The sequence below is a fragment of the Rattus norvegicus genome, chromosome 10 (assembly GCF_036323735.1).
Source record: "Rattus norvegicus strain BN/NHsdMcwi chromosome 10, GRCr8, whole genome shotgun sequence".
Classification (NCBI taxonomy): domain Eukaryota; kingdom Metazoa; phylum Chordata; class Mammalia; order Rodentia; family Muridae; genus Rattus; species Rattus norvegicus.
In genome coordinates this window covers 69,791,222-69,808,599 of record NC_086028.1, presented here as the reverse complement: position 1 = coordinate 69,808,599, position 17,378 = coordinate 69,791,222, and the positions used below count along the sequence as shown (strand labels likewise).

General features: G+C 46.7%; 1 protein-coding gene across 1 annotated transcript in view; it reads left to right on the top strand.

Annotated features, from left to right (window-relative positions):
- The window catches only part of Aatf (apoptosis antagonizing transcription factor), a 93,170-nt gene extending 81,072 nt beyond the window's left edge, over positions 1–12,098 (top strand). Inside the window, exon 13 of the mRNA NM_053720.1 lies at positions 11,939–12,098. Coding sequence (NP_446172.1) covers positions 11,939–12,002 — 64 coding nt within the window. The 3' untranslated portion in view covers positions 12,003–12,098. The remainder of the gene's footprint in view (positions 1–11,938) is intronic.
- The last annotated feature ends 5,280 nt before the right edge of the window (positions 12,099–17,378 follow it).

Here is a 17,378-nt window from a genome sequence, read left to right as displayed (position 1 = left end):
GTAGCTAAGCTTTCACCTTTCTCTTGACTGGTCATCCACACATATCATTAATGTTTCCCATGCTGATCCCCACTGACATCAGATTGCTAGGATGTATAGATCGCTTGTGTTTCTCCTCGACGTCCCTTATTTCTCTGTTTTTCCCACCTAGTTCTGATTAGCAGGGAGATGGCAGTGAGGGACATCATCTCCACCCCGGTGTGATCAACAGTGAATGGCAGAGAGGCAGTGTCCTTGCGCTCACTGAACTCACATCAGACCTGCACCAGCCCTCCCTTATCAGAAGGCAGTGGAATGGTTGACATTATCTACAGTTTGTGACTAAAATACTACGTCGTAGAGTAATTAAATAGCTTGCTCAAGTTAAAAGTTGTGAACTAGAGTGTCCCAGAGTGCAGCTGCTAACCCCTGCTGCTGCTACTGCAGTGTTTGCGGGAATAATGCAGTATCTCGACCAAAGAGAAAATTTTAGCTTGCCTAGAGTAAATCTTTTCTCTTCTCTAAGGGGACATTTTCTGTAGAGGAAAGCTTTGCTTGCTGCCTGTTTACATTTTGGTACAAATCTCTGGATTTCCCAAACCTGCCCTGTGGTTCTTCTGCCTAGTGCTGGTGCAGAGGGTCCAGACCACAGAATAAGCTTCAACTTCCAGTCCCTCACACTCTGCCCATTTGGTCCCACAGTCCTGCTTACACATTCCAGACCTGTCACTTTGTCCCCTTCCTTAGAGTGCTGTTTCCTCTGTAGTAAAAATAATACCTGTGTTTGGAAGAAGATTGGGAAACTGCAAGGAGGACAGAAACGTTCATCAAGTACCCTGCACGTGTGCTCGCTCTTTCTGTCTCTCTCTGTCTCTGTCTCACTCTCTGTGTGTCTCTGTCTCTGTGTGTCTCTGTCTCTGTCTCTCTCTCTCCATTCATTTTGTTTTGTGTGTATTCATGCACACACACCCTGGTATATATGGAGGTCAGAGGACAATTTATGGTTGGTTCTCTCCTTGCAGCATGTGGGACCAAACTCAGTTCATCAGGTCTGAAGCCAGGTGCCTTTACCAGCTGAGCCATCTTAACAGCTCTGCTTTTGTCTTTTACAAAGCATTGTTTTCTGTGTATTTTATGCAGACAAGTACACACATATCTGGATCTTTTTCTAACTTTGTATTGTAAACATTTTGGTGCCCTTGGTATTTTGTTGTTGTTGTTGTTGGTGGTGGTGGTGGTGGTGGTGGTGGTGAACATGCAGTAACAAAATTCATTACAAAGCCTTTTTATTGTGGGACATTTCCACTGCTTTTGCATAGCTGTTCGCATCCATACTGTGTTTGTGTTTGGCAGCCTTCCCTCCCTCCATCACAGGAGCTGTCCCCACATCCTGCAGTTCCCTCAGACTTCTGTTCATGTACTCAGAGCTTTGTTTAATACAGCATGTTGTTCAGTGCTGTCCCTTCTCCCTCGTGTGACCTTCCCACATGACTGTCCCAGAGGCTGCACAGCTCCATACTTCCCTTCCTTGATTCCCTGAAAGCAACCTGTCTTCTTTCCCTATAGAATAAACTGCCTGCTTGCATTCCTATCCTTGGCATCTATTGGAGCAGCATGGTGTCATCCAGTGTGGGACTGCCTCCCAGAGCATACTCCCACGCTCTGCACTGTTCTTCCCTGTGGGCATGTCCTGAGATACAGCTTTTTGAATTTCCTCACCCCTTCTAAGTGGTGGCTCTTTCTCTCTGAACCCTCTTGTCATGTCGGCTCTTCTCTTATGGTATCTATTGCCATAATCAGAGGCTCTTTCTTGCTAAGAACGTTAACTTCTCAGTGTCAGAGTGGCTGTACTCATGCTGTAGTCAAGGTGTTGGCCCCAGAACAGTGGGTTTTAGTTTTGGTTGTAGTCTGCCTGTTTTAAAAGCACTTTTGTAACACAGATATCATTTGCAAGATAGTTTATTTAAGGCCTTCCAAGTCGCTGTCAGCACTTTCAAAGCCAGTGGACTTGGCTCGGGACTCCTGCTCACCTGTGGTGTGGATCTGAGGTGCTCTCTATGTACCTTAGAGTTTCTTTATAAAGTGAGAATAGTCAGTTCTTCTTGTTCACCTTTGCCTTGTTTAGATTGTTTTTAAGATTGATTGATTGATTGATTGATTTAATGTATGTGAGTACACTGTAGCTGTCTTCAGACACACCAGAAGAGGGCATCGGATCCCATTACAGATGGTTGTGAGCCATGTGGTTAATGGGAATTGAACTCAGGAGAGCCATCTCTCCAGCCTGCTTTATTTCTGTTTTTAGAATGAAATGGAGTGCTCCTTTCCATGTTTGTTTCTAGGGAGGACTGTATTAGATATTATTTAAATAAATGGAGTTTGTGTTGTCACACATTTGTGTATGCCCTTGTTGCTTTGCCTAGGTTTGCCCAGTCCGCTCTTCATGCCTACTTAAAGGTAGTATAGCCTCCTTTCCATAGTGCCTATGATGTCTGCTCTTGAGAACAGCCCTATAAGATGGACTCCATGGAAACTCCTTTAGCACACTGTTGTCTTCTCCCACAGCGTCCTACACTTTGTATCTCAGATTGGTTCACTGCCATGTCACTTTCTAAACATGTCCCCATTCTAGACCATTGCACTGCTGGCCACCTCCTGGCCACATTATTCATAGCTTACAGCCACGGTGGAAAAAAATGTTTGGAGATGAGGAGGTTAGATACTGGGGGTCTCTGATACCCAGCCTTTGTTTAGGGGGTGTTTGAGTCACTTTTAGTTGAATGAACCTAGGGGAAAGATCCAAAACCACTAATTTTTCTCCTACTTCTTAAATTTTATATTCTTTTGGTTTTTCTCTTGGCCATCTTGACTGTGGTTTTTATACCAGGTTGGGTTCTGGTGACCTTCCACAGACTGCTGGTTATTGTAGAAGCAGGCGCTGATGACCAGTAAACACTGTGGTTGCTTTTAGAATTGTCTCATGTAAGAAGAACACAGGTAGAATGCATTTGTTTATATCACTGAAGGCAAAATAAACCTGGTCAGCTCCTGTTGTTTTTATGTTGGCATGAAAGGAAGCACAAGAAAAGGGTCGTCCATGTCCAGGAAGGTGTCAGTATGCATTCCTGGGATGCGGCCCTGAGTGAGCCAAGCCACACCTTGTGTTCTATCCATGGCACCCTCTGGGAAGAGAGCACTTAATAAACATTAACTCACTTTAGCCTCTGGGCTCTGCCACTTAAAAGGTAAATAAAGCTGAAGGTTCTTTCTTCTCCAATACAGATGAGGAGCACCAGCCAGGGAGGGAAATGGCTTGAGCAGACGCTGGCTAGATGGGGCCATGGTGTTGTCCTGGACAGTTCTCCTTTCTGCTTCTTAGGGCGGTGGGGGCTGGGCCTTTGTGTGGAGTGAAGTGCTGCAAAGACGAGCAATTGTTCTTCGATGCTTTGTGCTCTTTTATAAGAAAGGAGAAATCAATACACATTTTCTCATACACACACGGCAGCCGTTTGCTTCTCCCGCAGCTCGATCCGGCAGCAGGAGATACAGCTATGCAAGCCAGCAGGACACAGCAGCTTCCAAGGGAAGACATGAAAATTCCTCATTCTACACTTAGCACTCAAGCTCCCTAAAGCTAGTCATATAACCGACTGAGGCCAGCACTTGGCTGACTGCAGGTTGGTCCGGCTGGAGTGGGAAGACAGCATGCTGTAGGGTAGAGGGTTCTTTGGATGTGCTCTGATAGGATGTGTTCCTGGCATAGACTCTCTTCAGAGTCTGGTTTATGAAGAAGAAGTTCTTTGAGGGATACGTTAGGAAATAAGATGAAGGCAGTGATTTGTATCGTCTCCAGCTGTATCTGTATCGTGCAGACAGCTGTAGCTCGGGGCATGGTCGTTGATGCCATAGTGTCAGTGTCAGTAGTGCTCTGGAGGCTGCAGCTAGAATCACTGTAAGTTCAGTGACTTGATAGTAAGGCCAGCCTGAGCTACATAAGAAGTTCCAAGACAGTTTGGACCACACAGTGGTGATCCTTTCTCAAGTTAGTCCTTTTACTATGATTTTGAAAGATGTGATTGGTATCTGCAGTTCGGTGTCAGTTGCAGCCACTAAACAGTTTAGCACAGCATGCGCGTGGTGGAAGTTTCCATAGGTTCAGTTAACAGAAGGGCTTGGCATGGAGGAGGAATGCAGTTGATCTGTCCAGGTCAGTGGCTCTGGAGACTGAGGATCCTTCACACAGAAGAGACATGGTTAGCCAGTTTCTGCATGTCCCACCCCTTGGAAGTTGAGGTTCAGTGGAGTGAGACCTGTACCCTGTGCCTTGGGCCCCAGTGCTGGTGTGATCACCCTGGTGTGAATGCCAGTGTGCCCGGGCACCAGCCTCTCCTTCCCTGACACCCAGGAAGTGAGTTGCATCTAAGCGGTGAAGCATCCCTGGCTTACCGTAGGAGCCATCGAAGGGCTAGCTGTTTGAACAGGAGCTTCATCTTCCTGAAGCCAGCAGTCATGAGACTATAAACAGAACAGTGGCCAGCTCTATTGCCAGGGCCATGGTGGCCTGACGTTAATATTAAACATCCCCAGCAAGGCAGAGTGCCCTGTGCCCGGCTCCAGAATAAAAATAAATAAAAATAAGAGGAAACCTTGATAAAAACAGTGAGGGGATTTGTTGTCTGTCCTCTGTGAGGCCATTTGTCTCTCTCACATCAAATCTGTTATAAAACAGTCAAATTGTGAAAGTAGAAGTCATCCCAGGAATGTGGAATATGAGCACACAGGAGCAGCAAGGAGCAGGTCTCCTTTTGTCTGAAGATACCCCACCCCAGCAAATCTAATAAGGTAAATTATTTTCTTTAAAAGGATATGAAAGACCAGTCTAGTAGGAGGAATAGTAGAAGTTCTGGGTATTTTTTTTTTTTTTTTGTCTTTGTTAATGTTGAGTGAATTTATAACTGGCATGTAAGGAGAAAGCCTTTACAAATTTCCACCTCATCCCTCTTCCCTCCTCTCCTTTCCCCAGATTTTCAGGTCCTTTGTTTGGGGCCTGAACCTGCTTCTTTAAACATTTATAAATCCTGAGTCTGTCTGATCTTTAGGTGACAGGCCAGAGGCCGCGTCACCAGCTGTAATTTAGAGTTGTGGGGACAAAGGCATTTGCAGGGGTTTGAAGGACCCAGTTCTGACCTGACTGAAGGAGCACATTGGAACAGCCCTCCTCAAGTCTCCTTCAAGCTCTGGGAGGATGGTGATGAGAGCAGACAGCCTGGGTAATTTATGGGCTCCTGGTCTCCTTTGAAATGAGTCGTATACTGCCACCTTGTGGTGAATTGGCATATTTGCAGTTTGCTGTCTGGGATCATTTTGTATCCAAACCCTGATGATTAGTGATACTAGAGAGATTCTCTGGATCATTTAGGACTTTGTCAGCCTGGTCCCATCAGATAGTTCTTAGGAATTTTTTAAGGGAAAAAAAGACATGCAGAAGTTGGTCTTCTGTGGGAGGCTGCCTCATTCTTTTTGCTATTCCCTTTGTTTTATGGTATGTGGTACTCTGCGTCTGTGTCTGTATGCCTTCATTTCTGGTTTGGGTTTGGCTTGCTACAAAACCTGGAGAGATCAGAAAGGAAGTGTTTGGGCCACTTTCATTAGTAGGAGAAAGGGGAAGTCTGTATTGACTTCCTTAGCTGTGCACAGGAGTCATACATGAGCTTTCTGCCCCGTGAGTTAGTTGTGTTGTTGAGAGCCAACTGTGAGGTGTCAAGACAGCCAGTTGCTCGTCATACCTGTGTGAAGGAGACACTGCTCTGTGCTCTAGAGATAGCATTTATGGAGGATGCAGTAGTCTGACTGCTGAGGAAGCTGCCATTTTCTCAGGCCAAGATGGGAACGAGCTCTGACACCAGGTTGCACCCTTTATTCACCATTACAGCTGCTCCTGCTGTGCTTACTTTTCCTGTGTGGGTATTTAAGACAGCACGTTGTTGTCTTTTGATCTTATGTATCTCTAGAAAGAAGACGTCGTGCATATCTGTTGCCCCTGGCTTACTCTGCTTTCTGATAGAATGCAGATTTACTGGAAGGGAATCCTTTATTTCGTTCTATTGGCACATGCCAGGTGCTAATTGGAAAGCACCTTCCAGTAGGTATTTCCAACATCAGAGCCTGTGGATAGATAGAACAGAAGAGATTGGAACTCTGAAGGTAGGGGATGTCTGTGTTCAGAATGTAGGAGGCTAGTCCAAATGTGGCTCAGTGTTACAGCGCTTGCCTGAGATACAAAAGGACCTGGATGTGCTCCTGGGATACACACCCAAGTGTGCAATGCAGTCCTCCGTACCCACTGACCTGTCTGGACTACACCAGCAATGCTATATTGGCACAGAAGGTCTGAGGGCCTTCCTTAGAAGTCTTGGGCTTCGCAGATTTCCAGGAAGATTTGCAGAGGCAGTGGAGAGAGCTGAGGGTCTGAAGCTGGTCAGCCTGCCATGAGGCACAGGCGTCCACCTTGCTTCTGTCCTGGCTCTGGGGACGAGGCCAGTGGGTTAGTCATAGAATGGCAGAGTTCAATCCCTATGGGTCTCAGTCTCTTAGGCCGAATAGTTGTCTGGACAGGTGACTGAACTTGGTTGCCTTTCTAATCTGACTTCTGGTATTCCCTGGTGTTGTTGTTGTTGTTGTTGTTTAATTGCTTTTATTTTTTAGGATTTAAAAATGTGTATGAAATAAAAACATGAACCTGCACGTGTGAGTGCAGGTGCCCACCAAGGCCAGAAAAGAGTGGAAGGTCGCTGAAGCAGGATTTATAGGCAGTTGTGAGCCACCCAGAGTGCGTGCTAGAAACTAAGGTTGGATTGTCTGCGAGAGCCTATGCACTCTGAAGAGCCAGCCCGTGCCTCCAGCCTCCTGTTGTGTCTTTGTGATGCTCAACAGTAGCTAGTGAAGCTCAGGCTGGCATTCAAAACTTAACTAATCTATCATACTGTGTGCTGTATTCGAGGCCAGGATTACCCATGTCTGTGTGTGTTTATAAGCTTACATAAGTACTAAGTAAACTGTCTTCAGAACACAAAAATGAAGGTGTGGTCAGTGACGCTGAGTTTGGTCAGGGTAGCAGGCACAGTACGCTTGCTTGTCTACATAAGCAACCAGTGCGCCTGTCTGCACAAGCAGTCCCCACTTTGTCTACTTGGAGCCTTCTTGCAAGGTGTTGAACTTGATCTGGACTTTGCTCAGCATGACACTGGTGGGGTTAAAATTGCTAGTCTTCTGCCTGTGTGCCCTCAGTGTCCCTGCTTCTTGAATGTGTGTGGAGGGTCACAGGCCACCACACAGTAGTGTGCAGTGTAGGTCTGCTCTGTGCAGAGGAGGCAGAGAGCAGACAGGAACGGTGGTCAGGGTGCGCTCTAAATGTGTCATGGTATTTAGGGTTGTCAGGCCCTGGAGAAGCAACAAATGAACCACTTTCAGATTAATCTAAGGCAATTGTGCTCATAGATTTGGAACTGTCTTTCCCTCCCTCCCTTCCTTCCTCCCCACCTCCCTCCCTCCCTCCCTCTCTATTTTAGACAGGCTCTTGCTCTATAGCCCAGGCTGGCCTACAGCCCACTTGCCCCAGCCTCCCAAGTGCTGAGATCACAGGATGTGCACTGTGCCTGGCTCACATTATGCCCTCGCTCAGACTATTCTGTGGGAGGTACATTCGGAAGACATGAGGCTCTCACTTATAGAGACTTTGATGTAGTTTCACATGGTGGACAGGTTTTTCTGGGGAACTGTGGGTCAGCTGCTTTCTTTGTGCTGCCCACAAGAGCAGCCAGGTATGGCAGGGGGGTTGGGGGGTTGGGGCGCTTTGGCTTGGGGTTTCCAGGACAGAGTAGGAGGAGCATGGTCTTCCAGAAAGCAGATAGGAGAATTCAGAGCCAGATGCCGCAAGCTACTGACCTAGCAAATTGAAAGCCCCGCACAGGCCATTTGCAGGTTTAATAAGCTGCGTTCTACTATTTGCCCAAATAGCATGAAAGACAATGATGTGTGCTGCAGTCCTGTGAGGAGCGCACACCATGCACTAAAGCCATGTAAATCCTCAGCCACCAGTGCCTTTTGCAATGTCTCAGCACGCTGAGCGTCGTCTTCCTTTAGAACACACACAGTGAGACACACCCTTGCTCACACTTGCACATGTGCATGTGCACTCTGTCTTTATGGAAAATGGCCGCTACCGCATGACCATTTTTTTCCAGAAACAGGGTTTATGATAATATAGTAAAAATATTAAATTAGAAAATGCCTCACTAAGGGTTATAAAACCTTACTACACTAGAGATAGGTAATTATCCCCTCTGCAGCCTAAATGACAGTTTAAAAGAAATAAAAATGTTCATGCTCATTACTTGCTTTTGTACGTTGTAATAAAGGGTGAGTTAAATTTTAATTCAAGGAAGAGCTCCTGCCATCGACCCTCCACCCCGGGTCCAAGTCCCAGTAATTACTCTGCAGCCCATTCTTTGTCATTTCAACATTCATCCGTGTTATACAGTGGGCATTGCCACTGGCCATTGAGAGCAAGGGTGTGGAGATAAGGCAGAGAGGTGATTCAGACCACAGACCCTCATCTTCACTCAGATGGGTCAGGAGCACGAGTCTGTGTTTGAAACAATATCTCCCTGGGTTCACTGTGCAGAGCCTTACCGGGACACCACTGGAGGACTAGAGGGGACAAGGTGGCCGACTCCACTGTCTCACTTCTGGTGTCCTTTCTTTACAACTCCCACAAGTTGTCCTTTGTCCTCCACATGTGACCAGGCATGAACACATAATAATAAAACAAATAAAAAAATGCCACCCCGGCATACATTGCATGGCACTTAAATATGTGGTGAGCGCCGGGCTTGTGTTGCTCTTCTTGCAGGGTTGGGCTCTGGCTTTGCCTCGGTCATTGACTGTGTTCAGGGTCCAGATGACTGGGACTCTGGGTATTGGGGAGGGGGAGGTAACTGCTGTAGGCAAGGAGTGGTGCTCTGGGGGGGATCTCCAGGAAGGGTTCTCTGGGTGTCTCTAGAGCTGGAGTGGAAGGCATGGGAAGGAAGGGAGGGAGGAGTCACCCATGTTCCTGGAAGAGGTCATTCCAGCTGCCACAGCAGCTCTCTATTGTATTTTAAGGACAGAGGTGACTCAATCTCCCAGGTTACTTTGCTACAAGCAGCTGCATATGTTTGTCAGTTTTGCGCACTGAGTGTGAAGTGATGTTCTTTTAAAATACAGGTTCAGCATTTCACTCTACTTCTGACATGGAAACCCTCAGTGGACAGTAACTGCTGCCTTTGGCCCATGCACTGTGCTGCCATTGTGGGGCACAGGGGCAATGATGGCTCTTGGTACAGGACAGCAGGGCGAGGCTAGGAAGATTAAATTGTGCCGTACCCTGCATCTCTCCCCGGCCAGCATCTCCTTGAGCTCACACTGTCCTTTTTTGTCATGGCGGCTCTCTCCTTGTTTAATTTTGTTAGTTGAAATGGCCCGAGAGGCTGTGTCGGGAAATAGGTTACAGTTCAGGAGTGAGGGTGGGCGGGGCTGCTGGGGGATCCTGAGGGAGGGCAGTGTGTGGGGTCCATTTGCATCTGGGGTGAGGCCTTCCACCTTTGTAGGGCTGGGCAGATGCTTGGAGCTAGGGACAATGGGAATGTGTGGGGTTAGGGCTGGTTGGCAGTTTAGGGTCACTTCCAGCAAATTGTTGTGACTATAAAATGCCTGTAATAAATACTCTGTTTTCTGTCCACAGTTTCTCTGCCTGTGCATTGGTCCCCATGTGACAGTGCTAGCTTCTGCCATTTAGCTTCCCCTCCCTGCCTGTTGTTGCTGTGACACATACCAAGAGCTGGGGTTCCCATGAGGATGAGTGCTGAAAAGCTGAGCCACCATCATGGCACAGGCCTGTAAGCCCAGCACTGATGGCAAAGGCAGGGAGGCTGTAAGTCAAAGCCAAAGAGAACCTATTAGAGCAAGACAAGTCAAGAACAGTTGCAAAGATGGCTTCTGTCACATCAGGGTGGCTGCTAGGAGTTCTCAGACAGCAAGAACACCTTCAGAAACCCACTTCCTTAACACGATAGCAGGCTAAGGGCTAGATCTGAAGGTGTCAGTCTATGGCGTTCCTCTGAGATGTGGACAGAGCACATGTGGACCCTTGCCTCAGGTGTGGCCTCAGGCCTGTCTCCTGGATCTCAGGGACTCTTACCTTGTGGGTCTGGCCTGTTGGTACTGTGAGCCTCCTCCTACTGCAGGGCCGCTCTGCTTCCCGTCCAGGGAAGAGTGTTCTAGAGCCTGGTCCTCCTGACTGATGGGCAGCTTCCGTTGGCTCACGCCCTTTGCCATTTCCTAGGCTGAGCAATGGGTCACAGATGTGACAGCAGTGTAAGTTGTGGTAATGATTTTCTATATTTCTAAGACATTTAATTCTTATGTGTGTGTGAGTTTATGCCTGAGGAGGGCCTCAGATCCCTGCCTCTAGAATCACAGTGGTTGTGAGCTGCCTGTCGTAGCTGCAGGAGAACAAACGCTGCTTTTTTTGTTTTTGCTTTGTTTTGTTTTGTTTTTTTGTTTGTTTTTTTGAAGAGTAGCAAGTGCTCTTAACCCCCAAGCCATCTCTCCAGTTCATCATTGTATTTTTAAAGTCCAATGCTGTAGAGTTGGGCATAGTGGTGCATACCTGTAATACCAGCACTCGAAGGGCAGAGGCAGTAGGACCCAGCATATGAAGCCAATGTCAAAAATAGGGAGACCTTAAAAACACAGTAAGATGGGGAAGGGGAACCCAGCTGATACAGCACTGGCTGTACAAAGAAGGGCCTGTGTTTGACCTTCGCACCCACATAAAAAGCTGGGTAAGGGTACATACTTATAACCCAGTACTGGAGAGGGGGAGCCAGGAGGATCCCTAGAGTGTTGGTCAGCTAGCCATAGCCAGAGAGAAGCCCTGACACAAAATGGACAGCTCCTAAAGAAAGCTCCCACCCCATCCCCACTCAACTCATTTTATTCCATTGCTGTGTGGTGTATGAATCATGACTTATGCACACTTAGGTATCCAGGTTCATACATACAGAGGTCTCAGGAGGACATACAGAGGTCTCAGGAGGACATACAGAGGTCTCAGGAGGACATACAGGGTCTCAGGAGGATGCCAGGCTTCTTCCTCTTGCTGAACCAAGAGTGCACGGTTTTCCAGCAAGCCCCAGTGGCCCTCCCGTCTCCATGCTAGCCCCCCACACTGAGGTCATTGAATGCATGGGTATACTTGGCTTTTCACCTGGGCACTGCTGTCTGAATGCAGGCTTGTATAGACAGCATTTTACTCAGAAAACCATCTCCTCAGCCCAGTAATGTTAATTTTTAAAATCCAACTTTAAAAATAAATTAGTCAATTAAACTATTTCTTAGACTGAGATGAGAGCAAGGGTGTGGGGGAGGGGAGGAGCCCCGTTCTCCTCTGAAGCCCCTCACACATGATCGTAATTGGGATCTTGTTGCTGGGTCATTTCCATTGTTTTTCAAGTACTGCCAAGTCCCAGAAAATGTATGAAAACTAAATTATATCCCCTACATCCCATGTCTGATTGAATCCTCTCGTTGCTTGCCAGTCTCATATATCCTATTAAAATATTCAATCTTGTTTTCTTACTTGAAGAGCCTGTCTGTAAAGGGCAAACTTATAGAAAACTCATTCCCTGGAGACAGGGTATCCAGCCACCCTGGACTATTTACATATTTCACTATGTGATTGGCTGCTTCTGGGTTTCTTCCTTCCCTTGTATTTGTGAAGAAGTGCTCCGAGATGTGGTTCTTAATTACATGGCTGTGTTTTCAATTGAAGAAACAGATGAAGGTATTTCCCAGCTTCTTGGTTCATTTTTAACCTTGAAAAGTTAAGCAGTGTTAACCAGTTTGCTTTATTTCCTAGGACCGAGTTGTATCGATCTCTTTTCGGCCAGCTCAACCGTCTGGACGCAGACCATGGGCAGTGACATTAGCATCCTCTCACGCTAACCTCTCACAGGACCCACCTGCTGCTTCCATTAAAATGGTCGAAACTACAATAAATCTTTTTTTAAAAAAAAAAATCTGTTGTCACTGTCGTCATTGTGAGTTCTTGAGCTAGAGGAGGTGTTTAGAGTTAACCTGCTGAAAGGATTTGTGTTTTCTAGTTATCGTCTCCTCGTACACTGTAAGACTTCGTTTCTTGTCCATTCATCCCTGAAAGCACATTCGGGTTGTTTCCACCTCTGGAGTTGGGAGGGAGTTAACTGTGGGGTCAGCTGACCTTCGCCTGCTGATCTCCAGTCCCTTCCTCCCGTGTGTGTGTGTGTGTGTGTGTGTGTGTGTGTGTGTGTGTGTGTGTGTGTGTGTGTGTGTGGTGTGTGGTTTTAATTTGCACTTCTCTATATCAGTAGTGTCCCCGTTCTCTAGTAAACTTCTTGGCTGTTTGTATGTCTTATTTTGAGAAATCTTTTCAATATGGATGTTTGTTCTAAAAATGGATGGATGGAGAAGTTTGGTAATGTGTGCACAGAGGAATTCCATTCGGCCTTAAGCCAGGAAAGGATTCTGTCCTTTGTGACAGCATGGATAAGCCCAGAGGACACTGCTAAGTGAAATAAGCCAGGAGCACAAAGACAAGACTCTCATTTGTAAACAAAGTGGGAAGCAGTCAGCTCCCCAGTGAGGAGGAGGATGTGGCTGCCAGCGGCTGGGCGGGAATGGATGAGGATGGGGAGTTGCTGGCCATGGGGTGTAGAGAGTTGTCCTGGCTGGAGGAGGGAGCTTTGAGGACCAGAATGATATAGGGAATAAATTCCAGATGTCTCACCATAAAAAAAAATGGTCTGCGTGGTACTGCACCTGTTCAAAGGCTCAGTTCAGCCACTTCATGCCATGCACATCTAGAATGTCGCTCTTTAGACCATGAATATATACAGTTAGGATTTTCAATAAAAACTAATGGTTTGGAGCAGAAGGTGTAGGTCATTGGTAGACACTTGCCCAGCATGCAGAGGCCTCCAGTTCCATCTCTAGCACTGAAAGCCAAAGGCTAACTGTTAAATCCATGAAAGAAATGCCTGAACTGCTTTGGGTAGATGAGGACTAACTTAGCAAGACCAGAGCCCACAGATGGGCTAGGATGAGCTAACCCTGATTTCTCCCAACAGAGACGGGTGGATCTTTGACTTTCATCTATAGTCTCATCTACAAAGTGAGTTCCAGGACAGCCAGGGCTTTTTAGAAAGGCCCTGTCTCAAAAGAAAGATTGTCCAGGCCCTCCTCAGCTGGTGTAATCCAGCAGGAGGAGGTGGTACACTTGTTTTTCATCCAAAGGTCAAACGCTAGAAATTAAATCCCCATAAGGGGGATGCATTAGCTTGCTGTGGTCAGTATGCATCAGATGGTCCTACATACGAAGTGTCGGCATCTCGGGGCAGCGCACGGTGGTTTTTTGCTCCAGTTTTTCATGCAGAGCAATGGAGTGAGAGCAGAGATAAAGGCCGCAGACAGCTAGGTGCAGCTTTAACTCAAAACCAGACATTTTTAAAGTCAGATCTTGATAGTGTTCTGTTAAAACTCAGAAATGATGTTTCTTGCCTGGGAATCCTGTGTGTGTTGGGGGCAGTGGGTACCACAGTGGAATTTCCTGGAGAGCAAGCAGCGCTCTCCAAGTCTTCTTACTCATTGTGCCCACACACACCGATCCCAAGCTAGGCCTGCCTGTTACAGAAATGACTCAATTTACACTGTCCCTAGTCATTCAAAGGACAAGTCAACAGAAGCCAGTGGGTCTTCCCAAATGATCACTTGAAAATATGAAACATCCCAGACAGTCCCATCCCAGGGTCAGAGCTGACGCTCATAGAACAGTGTGGCGATGAGCGTGGGGAGCATTGAGGAGGCCAATGGAACCCAGAAAGACGGGTGACCCGAGGAGGAAGACATGGACAGGTAACTCAGTATCTGGAGCCCAGCAAGTTCAACTAAAATGAGTTACAGACAGGAGAGATGAAAAGGAGGGGACGAGGATTCTCACTAAAGGGGGATGTGCATTTTAAAATGCAGAAGACCACCCTCCCTCCAGCCAGGAATAAATTGGAAACTATTTTAATTGACATGGATCCTGCAGTTCCGCTGCTTCTAGAAAGATGGATTAGTTGATAGATTTGCATTTTAATAAAACTAATACTTTACATTTGGAAGCTGATGTTGACTTTGAAATGAGAAGTTATCGAGAGTTCCTATCCGGAGCCCTCTGCAGTAGTGACTGGAATGGCCTTTTTGTGTGGGGTTTGTTGGTCTAATTTTTGCCCAACCTACACACATTACACTCAAGTCTTATTCTTCGCTCTCTCCAGCAGGATGGTGAGGCAATGACAGCTCACCAGAGGCAGATGCAGCATCTGCCAGCACAAGGTGGCAGGCATCACATCACGGACAGCTCAGAAGAACGCGATGGCGGTGGTGGCGGCAGCAGACAAAGAGGTAGGGCCAGCTTCTTGCTTTATTTTTAGATTAAAAAAAGAGAGAGAGACATTTGTCATTCCATTACCCAAGAGTAACAGTTCCAGCCCCATAAGGTAGCACAGGCCAGAAGCAGAGGAATTACAAGTTTAAGGCTAATCTGGTCTAAACCGGTTTAGTGATGATGACTATATGTTTATTAATAATTAATAATTATTGTTAGATTCAGTGAAGAGCTTCTCTGTCCTTTCCATGGGTCGGCATACACTTCTCCAGTAACCATGATCCTCAGTGGGAGTGGTGTTAGTTGGAAGTTGGTGTTCTGGGATGTAACCCAGGACTCTGAGTGTGCTAGACACTCGTCCACCACTGAGCTGCTCCCTGTGTCCCATACTTAATTTTGTTTTGTTTTACTGGATTGTTTAATTATGTTTTCATTTGCAGCTGGGTAGTGGTGGCGCATACCTTTAATCCCAGCACTTGGCAGGCGGAGCCAGGCTGATCTCTGAGTTCAAGACCAGCCTGGTCTACAGATCAAATTCCTAGACAGCCAAGGCTACACAGAAAGACCATGTCTTTAAAAGAAAAATTTTTTATTTGCACTTTTAAAAACAATAAAAACCTTGGGGCTGGGGTGCAGCTCATGGGTGGGGGGTGGTGCTCCGCATGCAAGAGACTCAATCTCAAGCAATAAACCATAAAACCAAGCACCTACATGGCCACATGTGCCACCTCCTATCATGCAGTGCCACAAAACACACAGGCACCCCAGTGACAGCCACTGGCTACACGTTCCGCACGTCCTGGAAAAGCTGGTGTCTGTTGTATGCACATCAGGTGGAGCCTGCTCAGTAGCGGTTCCCTTTGCAGCCGTGGAGATTCACCAGGTCCTCCTCGGACGTGTTCTAGACTACATGTCTACATGTGTCTACACTGCACCCACGAGGCTCACAACTGTAGCTCCAGTTCCAGAGACGCTGACGCCCTCTCCTGACTTCTCAGTACCCAACATGTATGTAGTACACAGATATATTTAGAGGCAAAACAAAAAAAAAATTAATTTTAAACAACAACAACAACAAAAAAAGAGTAGTACCTAAGGGGTTGGGGATTTAACTCAGTGGTAGAGCGCTTGCCTAGCAAGCGCAAGGCCCTGGGTTCGGTCCCCAGCTCCGGGGGGAAAAAAAGAAAAGAAAAGAAAAAAAAAAAAAAAAAGAGTAGTACCTAAGGGGTGGGCCAGAGTCTGGCATCTGCCACGAGTCTGTAACTCCAGGGATGTAATGTCCCCTTCTTGCCTTTGCAGGCATCTACATATGCGCGCGCGCACACACACACACACACACACACACACACACACACACACAAATAAATAAAGTAAAATTAAACCATTAAAAACAATAATCAATATGTCTGGTCATAGCTCAGTGGTAGCGTTAGTGCTTATAAGTCCCGGAGTTCGATTCCAGTTCCAAGAGGAAAAAGGCAGTATATCCTTTTGTTCTATGTGGACTGTCTGTATCCAAGTGTATTTGTCAAAAGAAGTCATATATGAAAAAGTTCAACATTAATCAAGGAAGTGCAAGCCACATCAGAAACTGCAGAGATGCATTCCTGTAATCCCAGCACCCAGGAGCTGAGGCAGGAGGACTCCTGGGTGTTTGTGACCACCCTAGAAAGACATAGAAAGACTCTTGTCTCACAAAAACAAACAAGAACAAAACAAAAACAGCTCAACCAACCACATAGCACAGAGGCAGGGGATCACTCCAAATGGGAAAACAACCTGCTATATAGAGAACGTTCCAGTAAACTAGGAAGACCTTATCTTAAAAAATAAAAATGTGGGGCTGGGGATTTGGCTCAGTGGTAGAGCGCTTGCCTAGGAAGCGCAAGGCCCTGGGTTCGGTCCCCCCGGAAAAAAAATAAATAAATAAAAATGTGGGCTGGAGAGATGGCTCAGTGGTTAAGAGCACTGACTGCTCTTCCAGAGGTCCTGAGTTCAATTCCCAGCAACCACATGGTGGCTCACAACCATCTGTAATGGGATCTGGTGTGTCTGAAGAAAGTGACAGTGTACTCATATAAAAAAATTGTTTAAAAAATAAATAAAGTCCCCAGCTCTGAAAAAAAAAGAAAAAATAAATAAAATGTGTTGGGGGATGCTCAGCAGCTGGGGCTGTGAGCCCAGAACTCCTACACGGACCCAGGGTGAGACAGGAGAGTGCTCAGACACTTGTAGGCCAGCTAGCCTGGCACACACAGAAAGTAACTGAGGTTCTGTCTCAACCAAAGGGGACAGTCGCTCTCTGACCAGGACACTCACCGCCATGTGCATGCCGTATCATGCTTGCACACCTACATTCACACTTGAGACTGTTCACAGTTACGAAGATTAAAATAATAAAACTCACAAGATAAAAGGACACAAGGAGATGCCGCCTGCTCTGTTTAGGAGAATAGAAAGGAAAAGGTATGATGTGCTGGTGAGGATGTGGAGGCATCCTCTGTGTGGGGAGCGGGAGCTGGTTTGGCCATCATGAAAAGAATGCAGCTGCTTCCCTAAGGTTTCTCCAACGGTGACGGTGACGGTGACTCAGGTGACAAGGCATCTGCCCTTCCATGACACTGTAATACTACTCATAATTGCCAAGACAAAGCTGGGTGTGACAGTGCCTGCCTGTAATTCCAGACCTTGGGAGGCAAAGGCAGGAGAATTGCCACAAAGTTTAAGGCCAGGAGTACATACATAGCAAGATACTGGAGGAAGGGAGAGAGAGAGAGAGAGAGAGAGAGAGAGAGAGAGAGAGAGAGAGAGAGAGAGAGAGAGAGAGAGAGAGAGAAACTCAACCAAAATGCTCATCAGCCAATAAATGAATTGGCACATATACACAGTGGAA